Here is a 24,867-nt window from a genome sequence, read left to right as displayed (position 1 = left end):
TGATACTGAGGTCAAAGCAGACTACTGAAGGAACTCAGCGGGTCAGGCAGCATCTGTCAAGGGAAATGGACAGTCGAATGTTTCGTGTCATGACCCTTCTTCTGATTGATGAAATCAAGGGGAGATATCTGGTAGAAAGTGATGAGAGGAAGGGGTGGGGCAAGAGTTGGTAAGTAATAGGTGGAGGGGATGGTTGGCAGAGGAGTCAAAGAAGGTGGAGAGTGAAATGTAGAACCAGAGAGTGGGATGGTAGATAGAAGGGGAATGGAGGGGGATGAAATGGGGGACCCCGAGAATGGAAGGGTGGGTGATGAGTGGGTGGAGGGAAAAAAAAAGACAGGAGTAGGTGGAGTGGAAATAAAGGTGTGCTTGGTGGCGAGGAGCAACTGGGTAAACAGGAGGGGAGAGGTTTACCTGAAATTGGAGAATTCAATGCTAATACTGTTGAGTTGCAGGCTACCAAGCAGAATATGATGTGCTGTTCTTCTAGTTTGCATATGGCATTCTGGCAATGGAAGGGGTCAAGGTCAGATAGGTCTATATGGGAATAAGAAAGGAAATTGTACTGTAGTGGCTAGCAATTTTGAGCTCCAGATGGTTCTGGCAGTTAGACCTCAGTTGTTTGGCGAAACAGTCACCTAGTCTATGCTGTGACTCACAAATGAAGAGGAGGCCACATCGAGAGCACCAAATGCAATGAACAAGATTGAAGGAGATGATACTGTACGGATTATAGATACTAAATTTTATTCCAAGTTATATAATTAATTAATTTTAAAATTTTCCAATTGCGATGGTGGGAACTTACTGATCCAGTAACACAATCAAGCCTATGATTGAATCATGCACTCATGGCTCACGAGAAGTAACCCCTCTGGCAGCATATGATACTTCACAGAGGAAACTAATAGCAGAGGATCATTGCAGGTTACTTCTGTAATCCCTTTAGAATGGATCCTCAGGTTGAAAAAGCTTGGAAGGCCATCAATAATGCGTGCAATGTAGGATAAAATAAATAGTTCAGATAAATAGACATGGAAAGTATCAGTGGACAAATCTATTTACTAGAAACAAACAAGGTTTTGTTCCACTCTCTCCACCTATTATCTGTATAATCAAATCATTCTGTTCCATCAATAAAAGGAAAGTTAACAAAGTCACGGGCAGGTTATTCAATTTTCCACTTTGAGGTCTATGCTCTTTTTGTGCGTCACATCAAGCCAAATATTTTAATTAGATAATTAAAAATAAAGTTATTATGATAATGTCACCAGTGTTTTTTTGCTGCATTGTACTAATGCATGCACAATTCCAGTTATCTGTGCACCTAAAATGTATCATGCTTTTAAACAGGAATTATTATATTGCTATTTGAACATAAATGTAAATGATCAAGATTCATGTTCAACCATTTGCAGTGTCTGCATTTAATACTCAGCAGGAAGGTGAGAAAGTATATACTGAAAATATTTTTCTAACGTTAGATCATTTAAATAACTTTCTACTTTTAAGGGTGGCACAGTGGTCGTGTTACTGCCTCATAGTGCCAGGAACCTGGGTTCCATCCTGACTACAGATGCTGTCTGTACAGAGTTTGTACATTCGCCCTGTGGGTTTTCCCCGGGAGCTCTGGTTTCCTCCCGCACTCCAAAGACGTACAGGCTTGTAGGTTAATTGGCTTTGGTAAAATTGTACATTATTCCTCTTGCGTAGGAGAGTGTTAATGTATAGGATGATCGCTGGTCGGCACGCACTTGGTGGGCCGAAGGGCCTGTACATCTAAGGTCTAAGTCTCATTCTTTCAAAAAAAAAATTAATGACCCAAAAACCCTCTCTAAAACCTCAATCTGCACATATTTTTCTGCATTATCTTCAGCCATGTCCAAATGTTATCCAATCTACCAAGGGCTCAAAGAACGCTATGTTTTCAAAGGTATATTACACAAAATTGTATGCAATATTGCAATAGCAGTTTCAAATGATCATTGAACAGTTGTGCAACAACCCTTTTTAACATATAATCAAGTGTTCTCAGCATATAGTTCAGCATTATTTCATCTTTTTGATACAACTTTACATTGAGTCTATACTTTGTGAATGATAATGACAACAAATCTTTATCCTCTATATCCCGCAGCTCCGCTCTTGCTCCCCCTCCCCCATTCGTAACAATGACAAAATCCCCCTTGTCCTCACCTTCCACCCCATTAGCCAGCGTATCCAACAAATTTTCCTCCAACATTTCCGTCACCTCCAACGGGATCCCACTACTGACATCTTCCCATCTCCTCCCCTTTCTGCATTCCGCAGAGACCGTTCCCTCCGTAACTCCCTGATCCACTCGTCCCTTCCTACGCAAACCACCCCCGCCCCAGGCACTTTCCCCTGCAACCGCAGGCGATGCAACACCTGTCCCTTTACCTCCCCCCTCGACTCCATCCAAGGATCCAAACAGTCTTTCCAGGTGAGACAGAGGTTCACCTGCACTTCCTCCAACCTCATCTATTGTATCCGCTGTTCCAGATGTCAACCTCTCTATCTCCTCCAGTGTCATAGTGAGGGCCACCGCAAATTGGAGGAACAGCACCTTATATTTCGCTTAGGCAGCTTACAGCCCGGCGGTATGAACATTGACTTCTCTAGCTTTAGATAGTTCCTCTGTCCTCTCTTCCCCTCCCCCTTCCCAGTTCTCCCACGGTCTTCCCGTCTCCACCTATATCCTTTCTTTGTCTCGCCCCCCCGACATCAGTCTGAAGAAGGGTCTCGACCCGAAACGTCACCCATTCCTTCTCTCCAGAGATGCTGCCTTACCTGCTGAGTTACTCCAGCATTTTGTGATACCTTCGATATGTACCAGCATCTGCAGTTATTTTCCTACACAAATCTTTCCTTTTGTCATCTTACATTGAGTACCTATGCAAGTTCTTTCAGTTTTTCTACGTTTAAAAAAATAATGTAATTCCATTACATATCCATTTATTTGGATCATATATCTCTTCCAATGTCATTAGTTTTACTGGTATTAATTTCTTATGAAACATGAAACTTCTCCAAAATTAAATAGGTCCTTTCTCGCTCTTACAAGCTGTGCCTGTTATCCCTCTCACATAAACATCAAACAAAATTTACATACTCCATTGAGGATGGTGGTTTATAATACTTCTCAACATTGCTTCTGCTTACCATTACACCATTTATTTTATTCTCATATAATCAATGTGACATTGTACAATTCATCTTGGAAACTTGAATAACGATACAAGCTTTTACACAGAGAGTAGTAGGTGTCTGGAACACACCGTCAGAGGATGTAGTAGAAGCAAAGGTGGTAGCAACGTTTAAGAATGGGGTATACAGACCATGTACAAGCAGATGGGCAAAACCAAAGCAGTAGAGGAACTTAGCAGGTCAGGCATCATCTGTGGAAGGTGAAGATTTCAGCATTTACAGTTCGAGGCAGATGGGATTTGTTGCACTGGCACCCTGTCCATTACAGACATGGTACGCCAAAGGTCCTCTTCCTTTACTGTAATGTTGTATGTTTTAAGCTTTATACACACAATTTAGTGAGCACTTGTGGTAATTGCTTTGCAATGTAATGACCACACATACACACACACGCGCGCGTGTGCGCACACACACAGACCGAATTTTGAGGTAAACAGAGTACAGGATATTTCCCGAAAATGTCAACTACCACAATTGACATTTAAAGTTCTAGTTCTGATTATTGTTTCTTTAATTAACAGCAAAAAGCTCTATTTTTTTACCTTCAAATATTCCATATATAATAAGGAGAAGGAAAGAAAGAAAGAAGAAATAAACATGTTTAAATTAAGTGTTTACGTCTGCAGACATTTTTTAGCAGTAAGTGAAATAGGTTTTGGAGAAAAAAAATAGACAGATTACATCATGTCATAGACGATCTCTGTCAAACATGTCAGTGTCTCCAACTACCAATTACATTTACATTTGAGAGTCGTGGCAACAAACAAATGTAGTCAGGATGACAGATTTTTTTCTTTTTTGTCCTCACTTCAGAACTCAGATTTTGGAATCAGGGGGCAAAGAGACAAGTTACTTATTGTAAAAGTTATTTATTGAAATCTTTGCTTGTTTTATTTGAACTTTTATTAATTTTGTATGTTGCTTACTTCAAATATATAAATTTCAAATTGGGTTCTCAATTTCAGAGAAGCTTTAAAAACCAAAATTAATATTAACTTTCACAGCCCTGCTTCTTCCAAAAGCTATCAAGGACATTGCAGAGATTGGTCCACCACACTGCCCTGCCGAAAACCATTAACCATTCAAATATATCACTGGACTCCAAGCTATGGAAGCAGTTCAATGGAGTAACAGATAGCAGGTAAACTCCAGGTGGGGATTCCTGGTGAATGGACCAAGTCAACATGATCTTGTCTGAGAATAAAGTGTGAATGAGATGAACCTGACAAAAAAACTTTGTTCCTTTTCACTTATTTCACCCAGCAAATGACACTAAATTCTGCCAAATATGTCAAGCAGTTCTACTTAATTAACCTGTATAAGAAAATAACTGCAGATGCTGGTACAAATCGAAGGTATTTATTCACAAAATGCTGGAGTAACTCAGCAGGTCAGGCAGCATCTCGGGAGAGAAGGAATGGGTGACGTTTCGAAGAAGGGCCTCGACCCGAAACGTCACCCATTCCTTCTCTCCCGAGATGCTGCCTGACCTGCTGAGTTACTCCAGCATTTTGTGAATAAATACCTTCGATTTGTACCAGCATCTGCAGTTATTTTCTTATACTACTTGTTGCTCCACTGCGATTTCTCCTCAAGGTATGTCCACTTTGAAGACGTTCTCCTCCTCTCTTTGACGAGAGTTTAGCAACATGCTCTCTCGCTGTTCCCCCTCTGTGATTTCTCCTGCCCTCCTACTCTACGACCACATTTTGAAAATTTACTTAATTAACCTGTTCTTTAAACAATTCAAGATGAAATCAAGAACATTCTGTTTAACAGCATAAACCCACACATCATCATTTTCTAACAAATGATCAACCAATACTGTAAGTATAAGAAAATAACTGCAGATGCTGGTACAAATCGATTTATTCACAAAATGCTGGAGTAACTCAGCAGGTCAGGCAGCATCTCGGGAGAGAAGGAATGGGTGACGTTTCGAGACGAGACCCTTCTTCAGACTGATGTCGGGGGTGGGACAAAGGAAGGATATAGGTGGAGACAGGAAGATAGAGGGAGATCTGGGAAGGAGGAGGGGAAGGGAGGGACAGAGGAGCTATCTGAAGTTGGAGAAGTCGACGTTCATACCACCGGGCCGCAAACTGCCCAGGCGAAATATGAGGTGCTGCTCCTCCAATTTCCGGCGGGCCTCACTATGGCACTGGAGGAGGCCCATGACAGAGGTCAGACTGGGAATGGGAGGGGGAGTTAAAGTGCTGGGCCACCGGGAGATCAGTTGCGTTAATGCGGACCGAGCGCAGGTGTTCAGCGATTGGCTATGCTCCAAAGTCCACACTAAGTTCGCATTAAATAAACATTTCTTCTTATTTCTAGGTTACTGTAACATGCCATACCGTAGCATGTCGTTTTACTTCAAATAACCTAAATGCTGATGCAATCTCTTAAAGTAATTTTACATACGTGCAGGAAAAGCAGTATTTTTTTTAAAATAGGTTAAAGTTAAAATCGGTTAAAAAGGTTAAGGCACCAATGTTGTGGCGCAGCGGTAGAGTTGCTGGCTTACAGCACTTGTAGCGCCGGAGACCTGGGTTTTTAAAGCTCCTCCCTATAACTAAATTAGTTGAGAAATGAGATGAGAAAACATTTCTTCACACAGAGAGTGGTGAGTCTGTGGAATTCTCTGCCGCAGAAGGTAGTTGAGGCCAGTTCATTGGCTATATTTAAGAGGGAGTTAGATGTGGCCCTTGTGGCTAAAGGGATCAGGGGGTATGGAGAGAAGGCAGGTACAGGTTACTGAGCTGGATGATCAGCCACGATCATATTGGATGGCGGTGCAGGCTCGAAGGGCCGAATGGCCTACTCCTGCACCTATTTTCTATGTTTCTATTATCAGTTCCAGTCTGGAATCTTTTCCATTTCTCTTGCTTAGAACACAATTTTCCCATTTGTCCTTAAGAACGTTACACAGTAAAAATCACTGAAAAGTTAAATAGACTTTCCACATCTTCAGTATGTCAATCTTTTTACTCTCAAAATAGCCTATAAAACTACTGCACACTATCTGAGCTTTTTTTTTGCAAATAGAAATTTAGAAGTAGCTCAGAGAGTGAAAATGTACATGTATTACTTTCTTTACACATAAAAACTTGGATGTTGCCAACTTACTCTTCATAACTCAAGTATTCTCAGTTTGAAATATCTAATAGATCAAATGCTTTAATCACTAAAGTCCCACTTTAGGTATCCTGGCCAACTGGTAGTGTTCCTGTTAGTAGGTTGTAAATTGATTGTTCTGAGCTCCACATTGAAATACAAACTCAAACTGGGATGACATTGCATATCATTAAGCTCAAGATTTTAGGCTGAAATTTTAATGGGCAGTATAGGTTTCAAAGCATAATTTCCAATTCTCCTGATGTCGTGAATAACAATTTTCCTTCACTCTTTCATGGCAATAAAAAAAGAACTAAAATCTGACACTCATTTTTGGGTTATAGACAACATCCTAAACCTCAAATTAATATGATTCCAATCTCGTAATATTGGTTACAAGGCATTTCTGGTATGTTGCCATATTGTGTTGTGTACCTCACATAACTCGTAACTAAAAATGGACTTGTTGCATATTAATAATTGATGCCAGTAAGAAGCACAAACGGATAAGTTCAGGGAAGCATGGTTAACAATGGACATTGAAGGTTTGATCAGAAATAAGTAAAAAGCATACATCAGGCCTTTGAGTCCTTTGAGGTTTATAGAGGATGTAGTGAGAACTAAAGGAGAGAAATTAGGAGGGTAAAAAAAGGACATTAATTGGTCTTGGCAACCACGGTTAAAGAGATTCCTTTTACAAGTATATCAGAAGCAAGAGTGCAGCTAAGGAAATAATTGGTTCCTTCATTTACCAAAGGGTAATCTGTGTGGAGCCAGGGACTATCAGTAGGATTTTAAGCCTCTCATTGATATTCATTAGAGAGATGGAGGTGGAAGATGAAGGGTTTGAGGAGGAATACACTGACATTCTGGAACACGTCAGTGTCAAAAGAAGAAAATGTTAAGAAATATTGGCAGACAAAAAGGATAAATCCCTAAGGCTTGAAGGGAATTTATCCCTGGATACTCTGGGAAGCAGGGAAGGAAATTTGTGGGGCTGTAATGTAGATTTCTGGATCTTCATTCACCAGAAGACTGGAGAATAGCTAATATTGTTTCCATATTCAAAAAAAGCAACAGGGATAAGCCAGGAAACTACAGGCCAGAAAACCTTACATCAATAGTCAGGAAAAAGACAGGATTTATGTTTAATTAGAAAGTTAGGGAGTGATTGGGAGGGGTCAATAGACAATAGACAATAGACAATAGACAATAGGTGCAGGAGTAGGCCATTCAGCCCTTCGAGCCAGCACCGCCATTCAATGCGATCATGGCCGATCACTCTCAATCAGTACCCCGTTCCTGCCTTCTCCCCATACCCCCTCACTCCGCTATCCTTAAGAGCTCTATCCATCTCTCTCTTGAAAGCATCCAACGAACTGGCCTCCACTGCCTTCTGAGGCAGAGAATTCCACACCTTCACCACTCTCTGACTGAAAAAGTTCTTCCTCATCTCCGTTCTAAATGGCCTACCCCTTATTCTTAAACTGTGGCCCCTTGTTCTGGACTCCCCCAACATTGGGAACATGTTTCCTGCCTCTAATGTGTCCAATCCCCTAATTATCTTATATGTTTCAATAAGATCCCCCCTCATCCTTCTAAATTCCAGTGTATACAAGCCCAATCGCTCCAGCCTTTCAACATACGACAGTCCCGCCATTCCGGGAATTAACCTAGTGAACCTACGCTGCACGCCCTCCATAGCAAGAATATCCTTCCTCAAATTTGGAGACCAAAACTGCACACAGTACTCCAGGTGCGGTCTCACCAGGGCCCGGTACAACTGTAGAAGGACCTCTTTGCTCCTATACTCAACTCCTCTTGTTACGAAGGCCAACATTCCATTGGCTTTCTTCACTGCCTGCTGTACCTGCATGCTTCCTTTCATTGACTGATGCACTAGGACACCCAGATCTCGTTGAACTCCCCCTCCTCCTAACTTGACACCATTCAGATAATAATCTGCCTTTCTATTCTTACTTCCAAAGTAAATAACCTCACACTTATCTACATTAAACTGCATCTGCCACGTATCCGCCCACTCACACAACCTGTCCAAGTCACCCTGCAGCCTTATTGCATCTTCCTCACAATTCACACTACCCCCCAGCTTAGTATCATCTGCAAATTTGCTAATGGTACTTTTAATTCCTTCGTCTAAGTCATTAATGTATATCGTAAATAGCTGGGGTCCCAGCACCGAACCTTGCGGTACCCCACTGGTCACTGCCTCCCATTCCGAAAGGGACCCATTTATCCCCACTCTTTGCTTTCTGTCTGTCAACCAATTTTCTATCCATGTCAGTACCCTACCCCCAATACCATGTGCCCTAATTTTGCCCACTAATCTCCTATGTGGGACCTTGTCGAAGGCTTTCTGAAAGTCGAGGTACACCACATCCACTGACTCTCCCCTGTCAATTTTCCTAGTTACATCCTCAAAAAATTCCAGTAGATTTGTCAAGCATGATTTCCCCTTCGTAAATCCATGCTGACTCGGAATGATCCCGTTACTGCTATCCAAATGCTCAGCAATTTCGTGTTTTATAATTGACTCCAGCATCTTCCCCACCACTGATGTCAGACTAACTGGTCTATAATTACCCGTTTTCTCTCTCCCTCCTTTCTTAAAAAGTGGGATAACATTTGCTATCCGCCAATCCACAGGAACTGATCCTGAATCTATAGAACATTGAAAAATGATCTCCAATGCTTCCACTATTTCTAGAGCCACCTCCTTAAGTACCCTGGGATGCAGACCATCAGGCCCTGGGGATTTATCAGCCTTCAGTCCCATCAGTCTACCCAAAACCATGTCCTGCCTAATGTGGATTTCCTTCAGTTCCTCCATCACCCTAGGTTCTCCGGCCCCTAGAACATTTGGGAGATTGTGTGTATCTTCCTCAGTGAAGACAGATCCAAAGTAACGGTTTAACTCGTCTGCCATTTCTTTGTTCCCCATAATAAATTCCCCTGTTTCTGTCTTCAAGGGACCCACATTTGCCTTGACTATTTTTTTCCTCTTCACGTACCTAAAAAAACTTTTGCTATCCTCCTTTATATTATTGGCTAGTTTACCCTCGTACCTCATCTTTTCTCCCCGTATTGCCTTTTTAGTTAACTTTTGTTGCTCTTTAAAAGAGTCCCAATCCTCTGTCTTCCCACTCTTCTTTGCTATGTTATACTTCCTCTCCTTAATTTTTATGCTGTCCCTGACTTCCCTTGTCAGCCACAGGTGTCTCTTACTCCCCTTAGAGTCTTTCCGCCTCTTTGGAATAAATTGATCCTGCAACCTCTGCATTATTCCCAGGAATACCTGCCATTGCTGTTCTACCGTCTTCCCTGCTAGGGCCTCCTTCCAGTCAATTTTGGCCAGCTCCTGCCTCATGCCTCTGTAATCCCCTTTGCTATACTGTAATACCGACACTTCCGATTTTCCCTTCTGCCTTTCCATTTGCAGAGTCAACATTGTATTGTGCAGGAGAAATCCTGTCACAAAATTTGCTTGAATGTTTTAAGAAGGTAAGTAAGGAAATTGATGAAGGCAGGGCAGTGATGTGATTTACATGCACTTTAGCAAGGCTTTTTACAAAGTCTTTTTACAAAGGTATGCTGGCAAACTGGATCCAAAATTGACTTGGTAATAGGAGGCAGAGGGTAGTGGTTGAAAAGTGTTTTTCTAACTGTAAGACATTAACCAGTGGTGTACCAAAGGGATTGGTGTTGGGACTATACTTGTTTGTCTCTGATATATAAATCACTTCGATGAGAATGTATGTGGACTGATTAATAAGTTTGCTGACAACACAAAAAAATTATTAGAGTAGTGGACAGTGAAAGGATACAGAGGGTTATAAATAAGTGAAAACATTGGCAGTTAAAAGCAGTGGCAGATGGAATTTATTCCAGACAAGGATGAGATTATGTATTTTAAGATATCAAATTGTTTTAGTACATATATAATGAATGGCAGGAACCTCAGAGGTATAGAGATACCTTGGGGTACAGTTCATAGATTCTCGAAAATGGCAACAAGGGTGGAAAGGGCAACAAGGAAGGTATTGGGCATGCTTGAATTCATAGGCCAAAGCATTGAATACAAGGGTTAAAAGTTATTCATATTTTAAAGTTTAAATCTATCTCCGAGGGAGGGAGGGGGAGGGAGGGAGGGGAGGGAGGATAAGGGTTGAGGGTGATGGAGTGGGGGGAAGGGGAAGGGGAGGAAGGGGAGGGGGAGGGGAGGGAGGGGGTGTGCAGCATCAAGTTTTGTTCAAATTGTTGAGCTCTCGTGTACCGTTTTGGCTGTATTATAGACACATTCTAATAAAATAAACATCGCCATTTTGATCTAATACTTCCGTGTTCATCTTGCGACACAACGAGAACCCAATGTGTATCCGAGCGTGTGCAGTTGGGGGAGGGTTGCCGGGCTCGGCGGCGGCACGCCTGCGCAGCATCGCCAGGAGGACCAGCGCCCGTCCCAGCATGCGCCGCGCCTGACCTTCCTCCCATGGTGCAGCGCGGCGGCAGAGAGAAGGTCAAAGAAGATGGCCATCAGCAGGACGAACATGGGGCAGCGCCTTGCGGCCGCTCTCCTGCTGCTGGCCGCCCGGGGTCGGGGTGAGTGTCTCCCTCTCCCTTTTCCTCTACCCCTTTGCCCGCACCCGGCCCTGGGGCTGTCACAACAGGAATCCAACGGGTCGTGTTTCGTTCAAATTGTTGCACTATCGTGTACCGTTTTGGCTGCTTTATGCCCAACCAATTGTTCAAGCGCTTTTGATTGCAACATGCCCCTTAATTTAGTTCAACAAAGTAACTGACAAGTTACTAAAGAACCTTTAGTAACAACGGCAACCCAAAGGGTCCACGGGTCGTCTAGTAGTAAATAAAAGGCTCCAATAAAATTGCAATGAGCATTTCCAATAGATAAATCACAAATGCACAGGTAACTTCAATAATTTTCCTGGGAAAGTTAATTTTGCCTCAATCATATTCCTGGTCTTATTTCTCAGACAAAACCTATGCATAGTAGGAAAACAAAAAAGAGTAATACCAAAATATACCAGGAGCAATCTCATTCGGTCAATATTGGTATCTTCCAGCTCATCGCCTTAGTAATTGTTATGTTGGTATAGGCAATGAAATTGTTTCTGTGACTTGTTTATTACTATTAACCAAATTCTTCAGTCATGATATATTGCTTTTGTTTGAATTCAATCAGATAAAAAAGTAACAGTGTCACAATTCAAATTTGATACGACCTTGAAGTTGGGAAGCAAATGTTCATCACTTGACTATATATTAAAGAGTAAAAATCTATATGCACAGGTGCAATGGATTATTACCACGTAGGCATTTCACTGCAGTAAGCAATGCTTCAATAAATCACAGTGCAAACAGTACAGTCTATGAACTAGCACCTACTAGAATAATTAGTGAGAGTCAAAAGTTGATCAAACCAAAACAGAACTAAAACTTGATCGAAGAAATGAGCAAATTGTCTTTAATATTGTAATTCCTCGGCTTAGATGCCAGGCAAAAAAGGTTGTTCTTACATTTTAGAATGCTGTTTGATCCCTTTCTATCACAACAAATGCACTAAAAGATACTGGGCTGCTGGTGATGTATTGATGGATTTCAAAGGACTTTTATCTGGAACTAAGTAATTCACTTTTACCTGTGACACTCATGAATTACTCACTTAGAAAATACGACAAATAATTCTCTACCATCCATCAATTATCCTGTGTCCTTGATCATCATTTTCTAAGATTCTGCTGGTGGTATTTCATTGCCTCATAGCAAATATTGAACAGGTGAAAATATTACTTGTAACATCGACCATCCATTGCAAATAGTCCTTTACCGCAAAACACTCCACTCACACTTACCTGAAATAATAGATTTCAATTCTGGAAATAACGCAAAAATATTAACATTTTCAATGACTCCAACCAACAGCAAAAATAAAAAATAAACAAAATCCATAGTCACTGCATAAATTTTGTTAAAACTTCAAAATGTCATCAAAAGATCCTTCAGAAATTCAAACAAGGATTCCACAAAGAGCACTTTACTAATGGTAGTGCATGGCTGAAGCTTTATTTTGCAAGCATGGAAACTGCTTTAATCAGGAGCATTATTTTCTCAATGCATTGAGGACTATATATATATATAATTAACTTTTTATTCACAAAATGCTGGAGTAACTCAGCAGGTCAGGCAGCATCTCGGGAGAGAAGGAATGGGTGACGTTTCGGGTCGAGACCCTTCTTCAGACTGATGTCGGGGGTGGGACAAAGGAAGGATATAGGTGGAGACAGGAAGATAGAGGGAGATCTGGGAAGGAGGAGGGGAAGGGAGGGACAGAAGAGCTATCTGAAGTTGGAGAAGTCGACGTTCATACCACCGGGCTGCAAACTGCCCAGGCGAAATATGAGGTGCTGCTCCTCCAATTTCCGGCGGGCCTCACTATGGCACTGGAGGAGGCCCATGACAGAGAGGTCAGACTGGGAATGGGAGGGGGAGTTAAAGTGCTGGGCCACCGGGAGATCAGTTGCGTTAATGCGGACCGAGCGCAGGTGTTCAGCGAAGCGATCGCCGAGCCTGCGCTTGGTTTCGCCGATATAAATAAGTTGACATCTAGAGCAGCGGATGCAATAGATGAGGTTGGAGGAGGTGCAGGTGAACCTCTGTCTCACCTGGAAAGACTGTTTGGGTCCTTTGATGGAGTTGAGGGGGGAGGTATAATAAAAATTAACTTTCTTTCTCTCAAGAACCAAATTGCTCTTGAAGTACGAATTGGTCCAATTAATATATTTCAAAAGTCCTGATTTTCCATGAATGAACAAAAGATCTGCAGTTTAAGAAATACATTCTTCTCTTTACATAAATTATTGACTGATTCGGGACAAAATATAAAAATGCAAATTAGAAAGGAAAGATTAACATGAAAAACTGTGCTTCAAAGAGAAAGCTGGGCAGGAACTGGACTGGGTTGGTCACCAAAGTATCTGCCTTCATAATGCATTAGTCTGTGTCAACCAACTGTTGTCCTTTAGGAGCCAAGAACAGTTATGAATCAATTAGTGGTTGCTATATTATCTTGGTAGTTGGATGCTTTGGCCAGTATCCCTGACTTTGTTGTCAAGAATGACAAAAGTTTGCTGATATCTTTGAAGTTATAGATTTCTGATATTGTTCTCAAGTCTCCAATTTAGAGAGGGTGGTTGAGAATTGGTCCACAACCACCACCAGAATAGGGGTTGCTGAGATAGGTAGATATAGAGCCTCAATCCAAATTGGGTACATTGGCAAAATCTGCAAAATGTATTACCTGAATCATAGCAGACATCTCAATTTCATAGTGCCTTAAGGATACAATGCACTGCAGATGTTGGAATTTTGAACAAAAAGGGTTTTGATAAAACACAACAAAAAAATCACATAATATTGTACATAAAAGACAATAAATACACTAAAAATCAACGACCAAACCATGTTGATGCAATCCAAGATGGCAAATTTATCAGGTGCAATAAATTATCTACCAGTATCTGCAAGTCATCATCAAGTATCTTTCTTTTGACCACAATTATATACATTTTAAACTATTTTCAGTCAATTAACTTCCTTCTGAATTATCTTTTAAAATATTCTGATACACTCAGATCTGAATGACTAAAACTGCATATAAAATCATTCAATACAAAAATAGGAAAAACCCCATCATGGAAACACAGTCTTTCATCAATCAAAGTGCCATGAAAACAGTGATTGTTCTGATCATATATTTGCAGCGCTTGCTGCAAATATCTGGCATGAAACTATGTGACCTTAACCAAACAAGCAGAACAATGTTAATATATATAAACCAATGGGGACATTTGTCACAGGTATTAGATTTAATAAAAACGTACCGAAGAGAGGAATGAAGGAAATAATAATACAGAACTCTTCAGATAAATATGGCCTGCATTCATCTCTTAACAAAAAGCCAAATTGCTATACTAGAAAATGCACAAAGGAAAAAGTCAGTTCATAATTCAAGAGAGTAGAATTAGACCATTCAGCCCATCTAGTCTGCTCTGCTATTCTTTCCCTCTCAATTCCATTGTCTTGCCTTTTCCCCATAACCTTTGACACCCTTACTAATCCAGAACCTGTCAATCTACGCCCTCAAAATACCCAATGACTTGGCCTCCACAGCCTTCTGTGACAATGAATTCCACAGATTCACCACTCTCTGGCTAAATAAATTTATCCTCATCTACTTTCTACAGGTACATCCTTTTATTCTGAGGCTATGCTTGCTGGTCCTAGACTCTCCTACTAGTGGAAACATCTCCTCCACATCCATTCTATCTAGGCCTTTCATTATTCAGTAAATTTCAATGAGATTCCCCCCTTATTGCCTCCCTTCTTACAGACTCAACCTGCAAATTAACCTTTTGGGAATCCTGCACCGGCAAGCCCAAGCCTCTTTGCACCTCCGAATTCTGAATCCTCTCCCCCGTTTAGAAAATAGTCTACATCTTTACTACAACTGGCAAGTGTATGGCCACACATTCTGCGACACAGTATTCCATCTGCCACTTCTTTGCCTACTCTCCCAACATGTCCAAGTCCTTCGGCAGACTCCCTGCTTTCTCTACACTTCCCTAACCTAACCGTATCATCTGCAAAGTCAGGAAAGACATACATTATGTGGAGGATACTGGAGGCCTGATCTAGTTGAATGGATCTAGTTGAGAAAAAGTTGTTGAAATCCAAGAACCAACACACCCATCTGATTTGATACAAGATAATTTGTTGTTTACAAATTATAATTTATTTTGATGCATTGACAAAAGACCTTAATGACTAATCAAAGGTATTTATTCACAAAATGCTGGAGTAACTCAGCAGGTCAGTCAGCATCTCAGGAGAGAAGGAATGGGTGACGTTTCGGGTCGAGACCCTTCTTCAGTCTGAAGAAGGATCTCGACCCGAAATGTCACCCATTCCTTCTCTCCTGAGATGCTGCCTGACCTGCTGAGTTACTCCAGCATTTTGTGAATAAATACTTTCGATTTGTACCAGCATCTGCAGTTATTTTCTTACACTTAATGACTAATCAGTTCATCCTGGGTGAAAGAAACATAGATCTATCACATAATACAGATATCATGAGGAAGCACTGGATATAGAAAAGGCTAATAGACCAAACAACATCTCAGTCGAAGAACCAAAAATCAGTGATACAGAACAAGCTATGCCTCTTGTCAAACTGTTCCAAGACAGTTAGAAAACATGGGGAATATGGGAAATTGCCAACATCTGTTCAGTTCACAAGAAACAAGACAAATCCAATACAATTAACTCTGCTCAATCAGCAAACATTCAATCATGAACAATGTGATGGAAGGTGTCATCAACAATGTTATCGAGTGCCAGTAACTCACAAAAACCTATCTTTTTGGATTTTGCCTTGAAAATTCAGCTCCAACCATTTTTAATCAAATCTTTGACCTAAAGATGTGATCAAAGAGTTGACTTCCAGCAGTGAAGCAAGTGACCACCAAGGCAGACGTCGACAGAATATGGCATCAAGGAGCACTGGTATGACAAGTCAACAAGAATTAATGGGGAAATGCACACCCATTATAATGCTCACATCTTTCACCAAAATCATTTGAGATCAACCATCCCAGTATTGGACATTAACACGAGTTCCTCAGAACAGTGTTTTAGACACAACTTTGTGGGTATGAGACAGGAATTCGCTCATGTAGAATGGAGTAGGTTGTTTGATGGAAAAGGAAGTCAGGAAAGTGGTATGCTTTTAAAAGTGTACTGAAAAGAGTTCAGGACTGCACGTCCCTATTAGAGTGAAAGGCAAGGCAGGCAAACGAAAGTAAGCCTGGATGACGAGGGAAATTGAGGCTTTGGTCAAGAGTAAAAAGGAGGCATGGGACAGAAAAAGGCAGCTGGGATCAAATGTATCCCTGGAGGGGTTTCAGAAACTAAGGAGTAAGCTAAAAAAGGAAATCTGAAGGGCAAAAAAGGGGACAAAAGATAGCTCTGGCAGAAAGCATTAAGGATAAATCCACTGCGCCACTGTGCTGCCCGTGATCCTGTAGAGGTGTATAAAATCATGGGAGGAATAGATCAGGTAAATGCACAGTCTCTTGTCCAGAGAAGAGGAATCGAGAACCTGAGGACATGGGTATAAGGTGAGGGGGGAAAGGTTTAATAGGAATCTGAGGAGTAATTTCTTCACACAAAGAGTGGGTAAATCTTGCCTGGGTAAATTTGAATCTTCCAGATGCATATTCCAGCTTGTGGACTCGCACTCAGACTGACGGACACACACAATCTTTTACACAGGGTAGAGAACGTGCCAATGCATCAATGATAAATTGTAACATATCATGTTAAATGGTAAATGATAGGCAGAGAGCACCATCCCTGTGGCTGGTCCCACCTTGCATGAGGCTCATTTCCTGACCATTCCGCTCTTGTAATTGTAATTAATTTATTGGCCAAGTATGTAAACATACAAGGAATTTGATTTGCCAACAGTCATACAAAAAGCAACAAGATACATAACTACATAAAAACTAAACATAGACTTTAACAGCCACCACAACGGCATGTGATAATCCCCAGGGCACACAGCATAAGCAGAAACCCACAGCCATCAGTTCAAAGTCCGGGCCTTCACCGTGATGTGACCAGAGTTGTACCTGTCGCACAATCTGGAGTACCTGTCCGCCCGAATAGTCAGAAAACCGTCCACCCTCGCACTAGACTCTGGGATGTCCTCATGGAGCCATGTCCCCGCAAACACCGAGATCATTGCACTCATGGCACTCCCTCCGAGTCCTCACCAGTGCAGGCAGCGGGTCCATCTTGTTTATTTGGCGACCCTCACATTCCCCTCTGTGATGGAAGGCAAATAACCTATACCTTCTTTCCTCCTTTTCTCCCGTGGTCGGGGCAATCGAAACTTCCGCAGTCGATGCGATCGAAGCTCTCGCATCGGGGCGATCGAAGCTCCCGTGATCGGGACGGTCAAAGCTGTTGCGTTTGGAGCTCCCGCAGTCAATCCCTAATGAAGGGATTGCCAGCTCCACAATGTTAAAGCCGCAGTGCAGACTGAGATACGATGGAAAAAGTCGCATCTCCGTCGAGGAAAGAGATAAAAAAGGTTTCCCCCAACCCCACCCCCACATAATACAAAAACTAAAGATACACTAAAAACATACAAGTAACACAGTAACAAAAGAATAAAAAGACGAGACAGGCTGTTGGTGCGGCAGCCATATATGGCGCCAGTGCTGGACCAACACTGGATATCTGCGATGCTTTAATGTTGCAGTCATTTACAATTAATGCACTGTTTCATTTCATTGATTCATGGGAGATTTTAGAATCAAGCAAACAGACTTCCCAACCAACCGAATAGATCATCAACGTGCCACGATTATGACCACATTAGACTTTTTAAATTCTGCTATTTTCATAACATTCTTATTTTTAATCCACCCAGACTGTGCTACTACAACTGTGGAAATCATGTAGAAACTACATGTTTAGTTTTGTGTCAATGCTGGAGAGTTTGCGCATGTCTGCAAACATGAGCTAACCATGCAGAATGTCCATTGCAATCTACCGACTACTCCACTTCAAGATATTGTGACACTGGATACCGCAGATGCATTTTTCTACCTGGGCCACATTTTTTTACTCAAGCGAGGCATTTCAAAATATTTCAATGTTGAGCCTGAATTCCAACTCAGGTCAGTCCTCCCAAACTACCAGAGCCATAAATGCAACTGACTCAGATTGGAATGTTAATAATATCAGCCACCCATTCAGCATTATACAACTTATTAAATGGTTTGACTGAAGAGGCTAGAATGGTTCCATTGAAAGGGAGAAAGCCGAGACATGATTTAACAGAAGTGTACAAAAGTCAGCAAGGGTCCAAATAAGATGAAGAGAAATGTTCCCATTGACAGAAGGACACAGATTTAAAGTGTTTGACTAAAGAACCTGGAGAGACCCCTGGAGAACAATGGGACAAGTGACCTCCTTGCTTCCACTTCCTAACAATCAAATGAAACAAAACTGCAGACTTTGTTGCAGGGTTATAATTACTCCTTTTGATCAAAATGTTCCATACACCATGAAATATTAGAGCAAAGGCTGTCCTAAAGCCTCCTTTCCCTGTTTTTTGCTATAAATTGTTCTGCCATGTCTTGTTAATAAATGTATTTGTACTCTTGAATTATTACTTCCATAACTAAACTTTGCATCATGAAGGTTTTTCCTGGAACATAATGAGGTATTACTGTAATTTATCCTTAAAGTGTGCTACTTAACAGTACCAAATGCAAAATACTGTAATCCAAAAGCCTTGGAGGATTCATCAACTGTGGGACAAATATTCATAGTTCAACCATTTGTGCCATAATTCATATCACACAAGTTTTAAATACTTAAGCAACCCTTGTAAATTTGCAGTGCTTCAATATAATCATGTGACCCTGACAGAAAGCATAGAAATTTAATGTAAAAAGATAATCAGACAAAGTCCATGAATAATTTGTGCCGTAGACCAGTGTTGAGTGCCCAAATTAAAGTTGCAGGAAATAAATTGAAGAGGGTCTCTTAAAGCCAGACATGGAACTGGAAGCAGTGAAATGCTTTGGTGGGCCAGATGGAGCCCAGTAAAATGCTAATCGTATATTATCTCACATTAACCTATCCAGCAGGCTTCATCTGAGAGAGCCTACAAGTGCATGTGATAGTGTATGCAAGAGCAAGTGTGAGCATGTGCGCGAGAGAGAATTTGTGTGTGCGTGTGTGGTAGCAGGTTTGTCGTCTTATGCTAAGGACTATTGCTGACTCTGCTTTTGCACACATGCTGAGCTGCAGAACCCTGACTTTAAAACCCATGATGCCAAAGAAGGAAATAAATTGGTGACGTAACAGCCGTCAGATATCGAGCTACCAACAAGAGCTACCATGCAGTGAGATGGGGGTGGGAGGCAAAGAAGGGTATTAGCAAATCTTTACATACTTAAGTACTTAGCTCATCATGCAAGCAATCTTCACTCTTTCCCTGTCAATGGATGCGATCTGAGCTAGTCCCTGAAGTAGAAGGCAAAGGGCGACTATTACTGATACAGGAAGCACTAGTTATTTATGCAATAATTGACAGATATAGAATAATAAATAAGAAAGAAGATATTTTACAAAAAAAGTTAAGTGTAAACAATAAAAAATAAATGCTAGATATACTTATTTGGTTTCATTAAACAGCGTTCTGTAGCATGATGAAATAATTACACAATCATAAATAACTTTGCAAGACACTATTTTTGGTGGAATGTGCAATCGTGTGCCTGTTCCCACCATCAAGGAGCTTCGATTGCAGCAACTCTTTGAGGCAACAGCACCACAAACTGAAAGAAAAATAAACTAATAGATGATTCTCCCTCCCACCTCCAGGTACCCAAGCCAAGCGACTCGTGTTTGCTGGTCACAGAAGTGTATCTGCAATCACGCATTACAATCCCTCCACTCTTTTATACCTCAATTCCAACAGCAATTCCTTTTATCCTGTATCTATACACTGTGGTTAGCTGGATTGTAGTTCTGTATATGCTTTCCCCTGACTGATTTACATGCAACATCAACTTTTCCCTGTACCTTGGGACAGGTGACAATAAACCAAACCTCCATAATCATGTACAAAGTAATTAACTATAATTGGCCATGGTCAAATATTTAATGCCAAGCTCAAAGGGAAGAAGGGTCCCGACCCAAAACATCACCTATCCAAGTTCTCCAGAGATGCAGCCAGACTGCTGGGATACTCCAGTACTTTGTGCCTTCTTTGGTAAACCAGCATCTGCCGTTTCATTTTTGCACATCAAAGGTAATTCCTTTCCTTCTACCGTCTTCAATGATTGAATTACAAATCAGCAAGAGTCAAGAGTGTAACCAATACCACGAACACATAAACATCCAAGATTCCCTTGGTTTTGCAAAGCTCCCCAAACTTATAGGATTTTTTTAACATTAACCGCACTCGTGTATTTTTATAATATTTATCATTCACTAAGAAAAGCTCCAGAACTCAATCTAACGTGTTATTCGTGGATGCTTTTATTATTCACGAGGAGGAACGGGCATTTTGAAGACGCTCTCGTGTAATTTAGTTGCAAGAATGTGCTACTGCACATCTTGAATATCAAATACCTATTCGTGACATGAAGAGAATCTTACGATCGGAGCTTATCTCGGGCACTAAACCAGATGTCAAGCAATTCCAGCTAAGTTATGTAAACAAGATTGTGATTATCCTGTGGTTTCTTCTGAGAGTACAACTGTCCAGCATCGTACTTAAAAGTACGTGTCCGTACAGCCCGGTTCACACAGCAAGATGTCCCAGCGCGCTGCACACAGCACGACCGGACTTGAAGACATGGGGCGATACGAGGGTAATTGGTCGAAAACTTGGTTCAAGAGTTCTGTGTGCCTTAAACGGTATCTAGACGGAGGGGTGAAACGTGCAGGTTGAAGGACTAAATTCCACCGTTTAAGGGGAACTTGTGTTCCTTTCTATGCCAAACAACAAGTCTGCGAATGCCGAAAAAGGCGTATGTGCAAGCTCTCAGGCAATCGCAAAGAAAACTTTCTTTGGGTGGCAGCCCACTGGCATCAAGCTTTTTTTTCTAATTTCGTGTACGAATCTGCCTGGAACTAATCTTCACACGGTACCAAAAAAAAGTGACCTTTGCATTTTTTTTCATAAACTACAGTGTAAGTTTCAATGTCATCCGAGCAGCCAAGATGTTGACACTCAAAATCCCCAAATCCATCCTTTCAAAATCGCATGCAGTAAAATGAAAATAAATAACGTATCTGCTCATCAGAAACACGGGGCTGTGGATCAACATTAAACTAGCGATGTGCCAATTGGCGATGGAACCTTATTGCCAGAATTGAAGCAAGCTGTTCTCGGCTCAAAAATATGTGCGATTTATACCGATTATAGTACCTCATCTCCGTACATAAAACTCAACAGGGGAAATATTCAATTTCCTCTGTATTTAGGGACGGGGGCAATAAATACGATGAAACAACGATCAGATGAGGGGTGCTCGATGTTTCTTTTAAATTAAAATTATTACAGTGTACAGCCACACAACCAAATCAACAGAATGGATGTGTATATTCTAGTACATTGAACAAACTTTTAACATGTATTACTGGTGAAAACCTATTATGGGGAACAATATTTAAAAATTGAATATGCAAACAATATTTGCACCAATGGTTCAGACGCACGGTATCATTTTCTAGTGTACAAATTGTAGACATTTATATCCAGTAAAATGTTAGTGAAGATTTTTTCTGGTATGTAAGGGAGCTAATTTGAAGCTTGGACGTCAAGAGTTGTTTTGGCTGGTTTCAACAATTAAAGTTATAAAAGCACTGAACTTTTTTTTCACTCGTAGATGCTGACAACTTTCCAGAATGTATTTTTGAAATGTGCTATTCAAACTTTCAATACCCTTTTTTAAATTCTCGGCGAGCCTTGGGCAATCGAAAAGGTTTTTAATGACTTTCTCGGATTTCTGTTGAAGCAGGTATTTGATCAAGAAGGTTTGATTTGGTAAACACCTCTTTAAAGACGCGCTACTTCAATGTATTATTCCACAATCATATTTCCTGAAAGATCGGTAACACCTATTCCTCTTGGCGAGCTTCTGTCGTCACTGGTGACACCACCTGCATGGAAAGTCTAAAATCTCGGTATGTATTAATTTTATTGCCTCCTTCCGCTGCCTACAACAATATCAAAACAAGGAACGATACGCAACGAAAAATTAAATAAAAAAACAAAATCAGATTTCGATTCCATCTATTGGAAACCGCCAACATGGTTGAGGTTTGAGCACAATTTTCACCGAACACTTCTGTCCCTGTTTCAGCACCACGGCTGAAGAATAGCAGACCATCCATTTCAACCTAACGCAATCGTTAAAATTACGCGGTTGAAATTGGAACTCGGAATATTTATGCAAAAAAAACCCATGGGTTACTTGTATTTTATTTTATGTTACAATCGCTCTATTTATTCACTCACTTCCCCTCCCCCCCCTCCTCCTCCCTTCTCCCCACACCCACCCTGAAATTAACGCTGGAAATTGACAGCTTGCATCTTGAAATCTGATTATTTAAAAACATGTCCCGTAATCTACCAACACAAGCGCGTTTCTCACGAGTGACAGTAAAAACAAATCACTGATGAAAGAGACACACGGGAACACACACACAATCTCTCTGCTTAAACCGTTTCGCCATGTGATAAATATCACCGGCTGGCAAACGTGAAGGAACGGGGGGAGCACGAAGGGGTCGGGGATCCCTGCAATCACCAAACGTTGCAATCACCATCCTCCTCCTCCTCCTCACCGTGTTCACCTTTCCCGTTGGTAATTGCGCCCTGACTCCGGGCCGGAAGATATCTGCACCAACCTTGACAGCACTCAACCCTCACTAATATTCCCATCACAAACAATCTTCCCCATGCAATTTCCACGGTAGCCTCGCAGGGATTTCTGCAGTGCTAATTCGGCACCCTAGGTGCGTTTACACTACAACTGCCAGCGTGCAAACATGCTCCACACTCTCTCCCTTTGGTTTCCACAGCTCGCCCGGCTCCCCCCAAACCCACCTGCACTGACCCCGGCCGCCAGCCCCGGCCTTGTGGAGCACCGACCCCTCTCCCCGGGTCACTGGGGTCTCAATGGGTCGGAGCCCGCTCTATCCGAGCAAACTCCCCGGGCCGGCAGCGCCCGGGCACCGAGGCCCACAACCGCGGGCTGGCGGAGGCCGGGAGCCGTGGGCCGAGCTACTTTACCCGGGGAGCTGCGGCCTGCTGCATCTTCCCGGAGGCGGAGAGGGAGGGAGGGAAGGAGGGGACGGGGGAGCCCGGAGTCCTGCAGCTGTCGCCCGGGAGGGAGGGGACGGGGGTCCGGGGAGGCCCCGCTGCCATCGCCCGGGCTGCGGCGCTGCTCGGCCCCGGCGGATGAGGGTGAGCGGGGCCCCGGGCGGGAGGGCGGGCAGCTGGCGCTTACCTGTCAGCACCCCGACCCGGACCTGGTGGTCGTGGTTGGTGAGCAGCAGCCCCTCCGTCGCCATGTTCGCCAGCTCGGGCTCCGCGAGACTGCGGGCAACGGCCGAGCACACGGGCCAGGCGGCGGCAGCCGAGCGCAGAGCACATCGAGCCGCGCTGCCTCAGCCAGGCGGAGCCCAGAGTCACGCTGCGCGCTGGCACACGCCCACAGCCCACTGGCACACGCCCACAGCCCACTGGCATACGCCCACCACTCACTGGCACACGCCCACTGGCACATGCCCACTGCCCACTGGCACATGCCCACTGGCACATGCCCACCGTCCACTGGCACGCCCACTGGCACACGCCCACCGCCCACTGGCACATGCCCACTGTGCACTGGCACACGCCCACTGTACATTGGCACCCACTCACTGTGTCTGTGAGCACTGACACCCACTGATTGTGTGCTGGCACCCACATCCACTGCATGCTGGCACATGCTCATTGGGCTCCATTGGCACATACCCACCCACCCACTGTGCACCTTCTTCTTCTTTCGTATGGCGTGTACAGTCTAAAGTGGTAGGTCAAGGCCAGGCCAGGCCAGGCCAGGGCAGCATCAGTTGCTGGGTGGATGGCCTTGATGCAACCAGGGAAAAGCCTCAGTGAGCAGTCATTCACGATGTGTGGGATGGTCTGGTCTGGATATCTGCAGTCGCAAGCAGGGCTGTCTGTCATCCCCCACTTGTGCAGGTGATGGGCCGTTCTTGCATGGAGGGTGCGGATCCTGTTCAGGGTTAGCCATTGCTTGCGATGGAGGTCAAATCCCAGTGGTTTCACTGTGGGGTCTGTGATGTCCTCTCCATTGTTGGTGTTGACATCTTTCCAGGCTCTGCGCCACTCAGTCTTGGGGTTAAAGTCTTCCAGGGATTTGGCTGAAGACCAGAAGGGTTTATGGGACTTCAGGCGCATGTTGGGCAGATTGTTCAAGTCAGCATGGATGGGAAGGTCAGGGTTAGGCTCGATGGTGCACCAATCTTTCAACATCCTCTCCCTTCTGTGTATGCTGGGAGGGGCGATGTGAGAGAGGACAGGGAGCCACTGCAAATGTGTTGACTTAAGTATCCCTGTGATGACCTGCATTGCAGAGTTAAGGAGTGTCAACTCGTTTGGTGTGGCAGCTATTAGCCCAAGCTGTTGAGCAAAACTCGGCTGTTGAGTAGACTGGGGCCAAGCTTGTGGTACGGAGGGTGTGCGCATTGGATCCCCAGTTGTTGCCTGCAAGTTTCCTGATGATGTTGACCCTTGCTTTCAGTTTATCAGCCACCCTCTTCAGATGTTCACGATAGGTGAGGGTGTGGTCCAGGGTGACTCCGAGGTACTTGGGGAATTCCTCATTC

At 42.8% G+C, this 24,867-nt stretch overlaps 1 protein-coding gene across 20 annotated transcripts in view; it reads right to left on the bottom strand.

Moving 5' to 3' along the window:
• The window catches only part of LOC144597249 (gephyrin), a 414,464-nt gene extending 390,788 nt beyond the window's left edge, over window positions 1-23,676 (bottom strand). For 7 of the 20 annotated variants that reach the window (XM_078406319.1, XM_078406323.1, XM_078406321.1 and 4 more), the window contains exon 1: window positions 23,484-23,676. In XM_078406319.1, coding sequence (XP_078262445.1) covers window positions 23,484-23,547 — 64 coding nt within the window. In that variant the 5' untranslated portion in view covers window positions 23,548-23,676. Of the gene's footprint in view, window positions 1-19,411; window positions 19,483-23,483 lie in introns of all 20 variants that reach the window. The other 13 variants (XM_078406322.1, XM_078406325.1, XM_078406328.1 and 10 more) reach the window with 6 other exon arrangements.
• Between the last annotated feature and the right edge of the window lie 1,191 nt (window positions 23,677-24,867).

Source organism: Rhinoraja longicauda, chromosome 10 (genome assembly GCF_053455715.1).
Source record: "Rhinoraja longicauda isolate Sanriku21f chromosome 10, sRhiLon1.1, whole genome shotgun sequence".
Classification (NCBI taxonomy): domain Eukaryota; kingdom Metazoa; phylum Chordata; class Chondrichthyes; order Rajiformes; family Arhynchobatidae; genus Rhinoraja; species Rhinoraja longicauda.
Note: the sequence above shows the minus strand (reverse complement) of the source record. Positions and strands in the feature narration are given on the sequence as shown.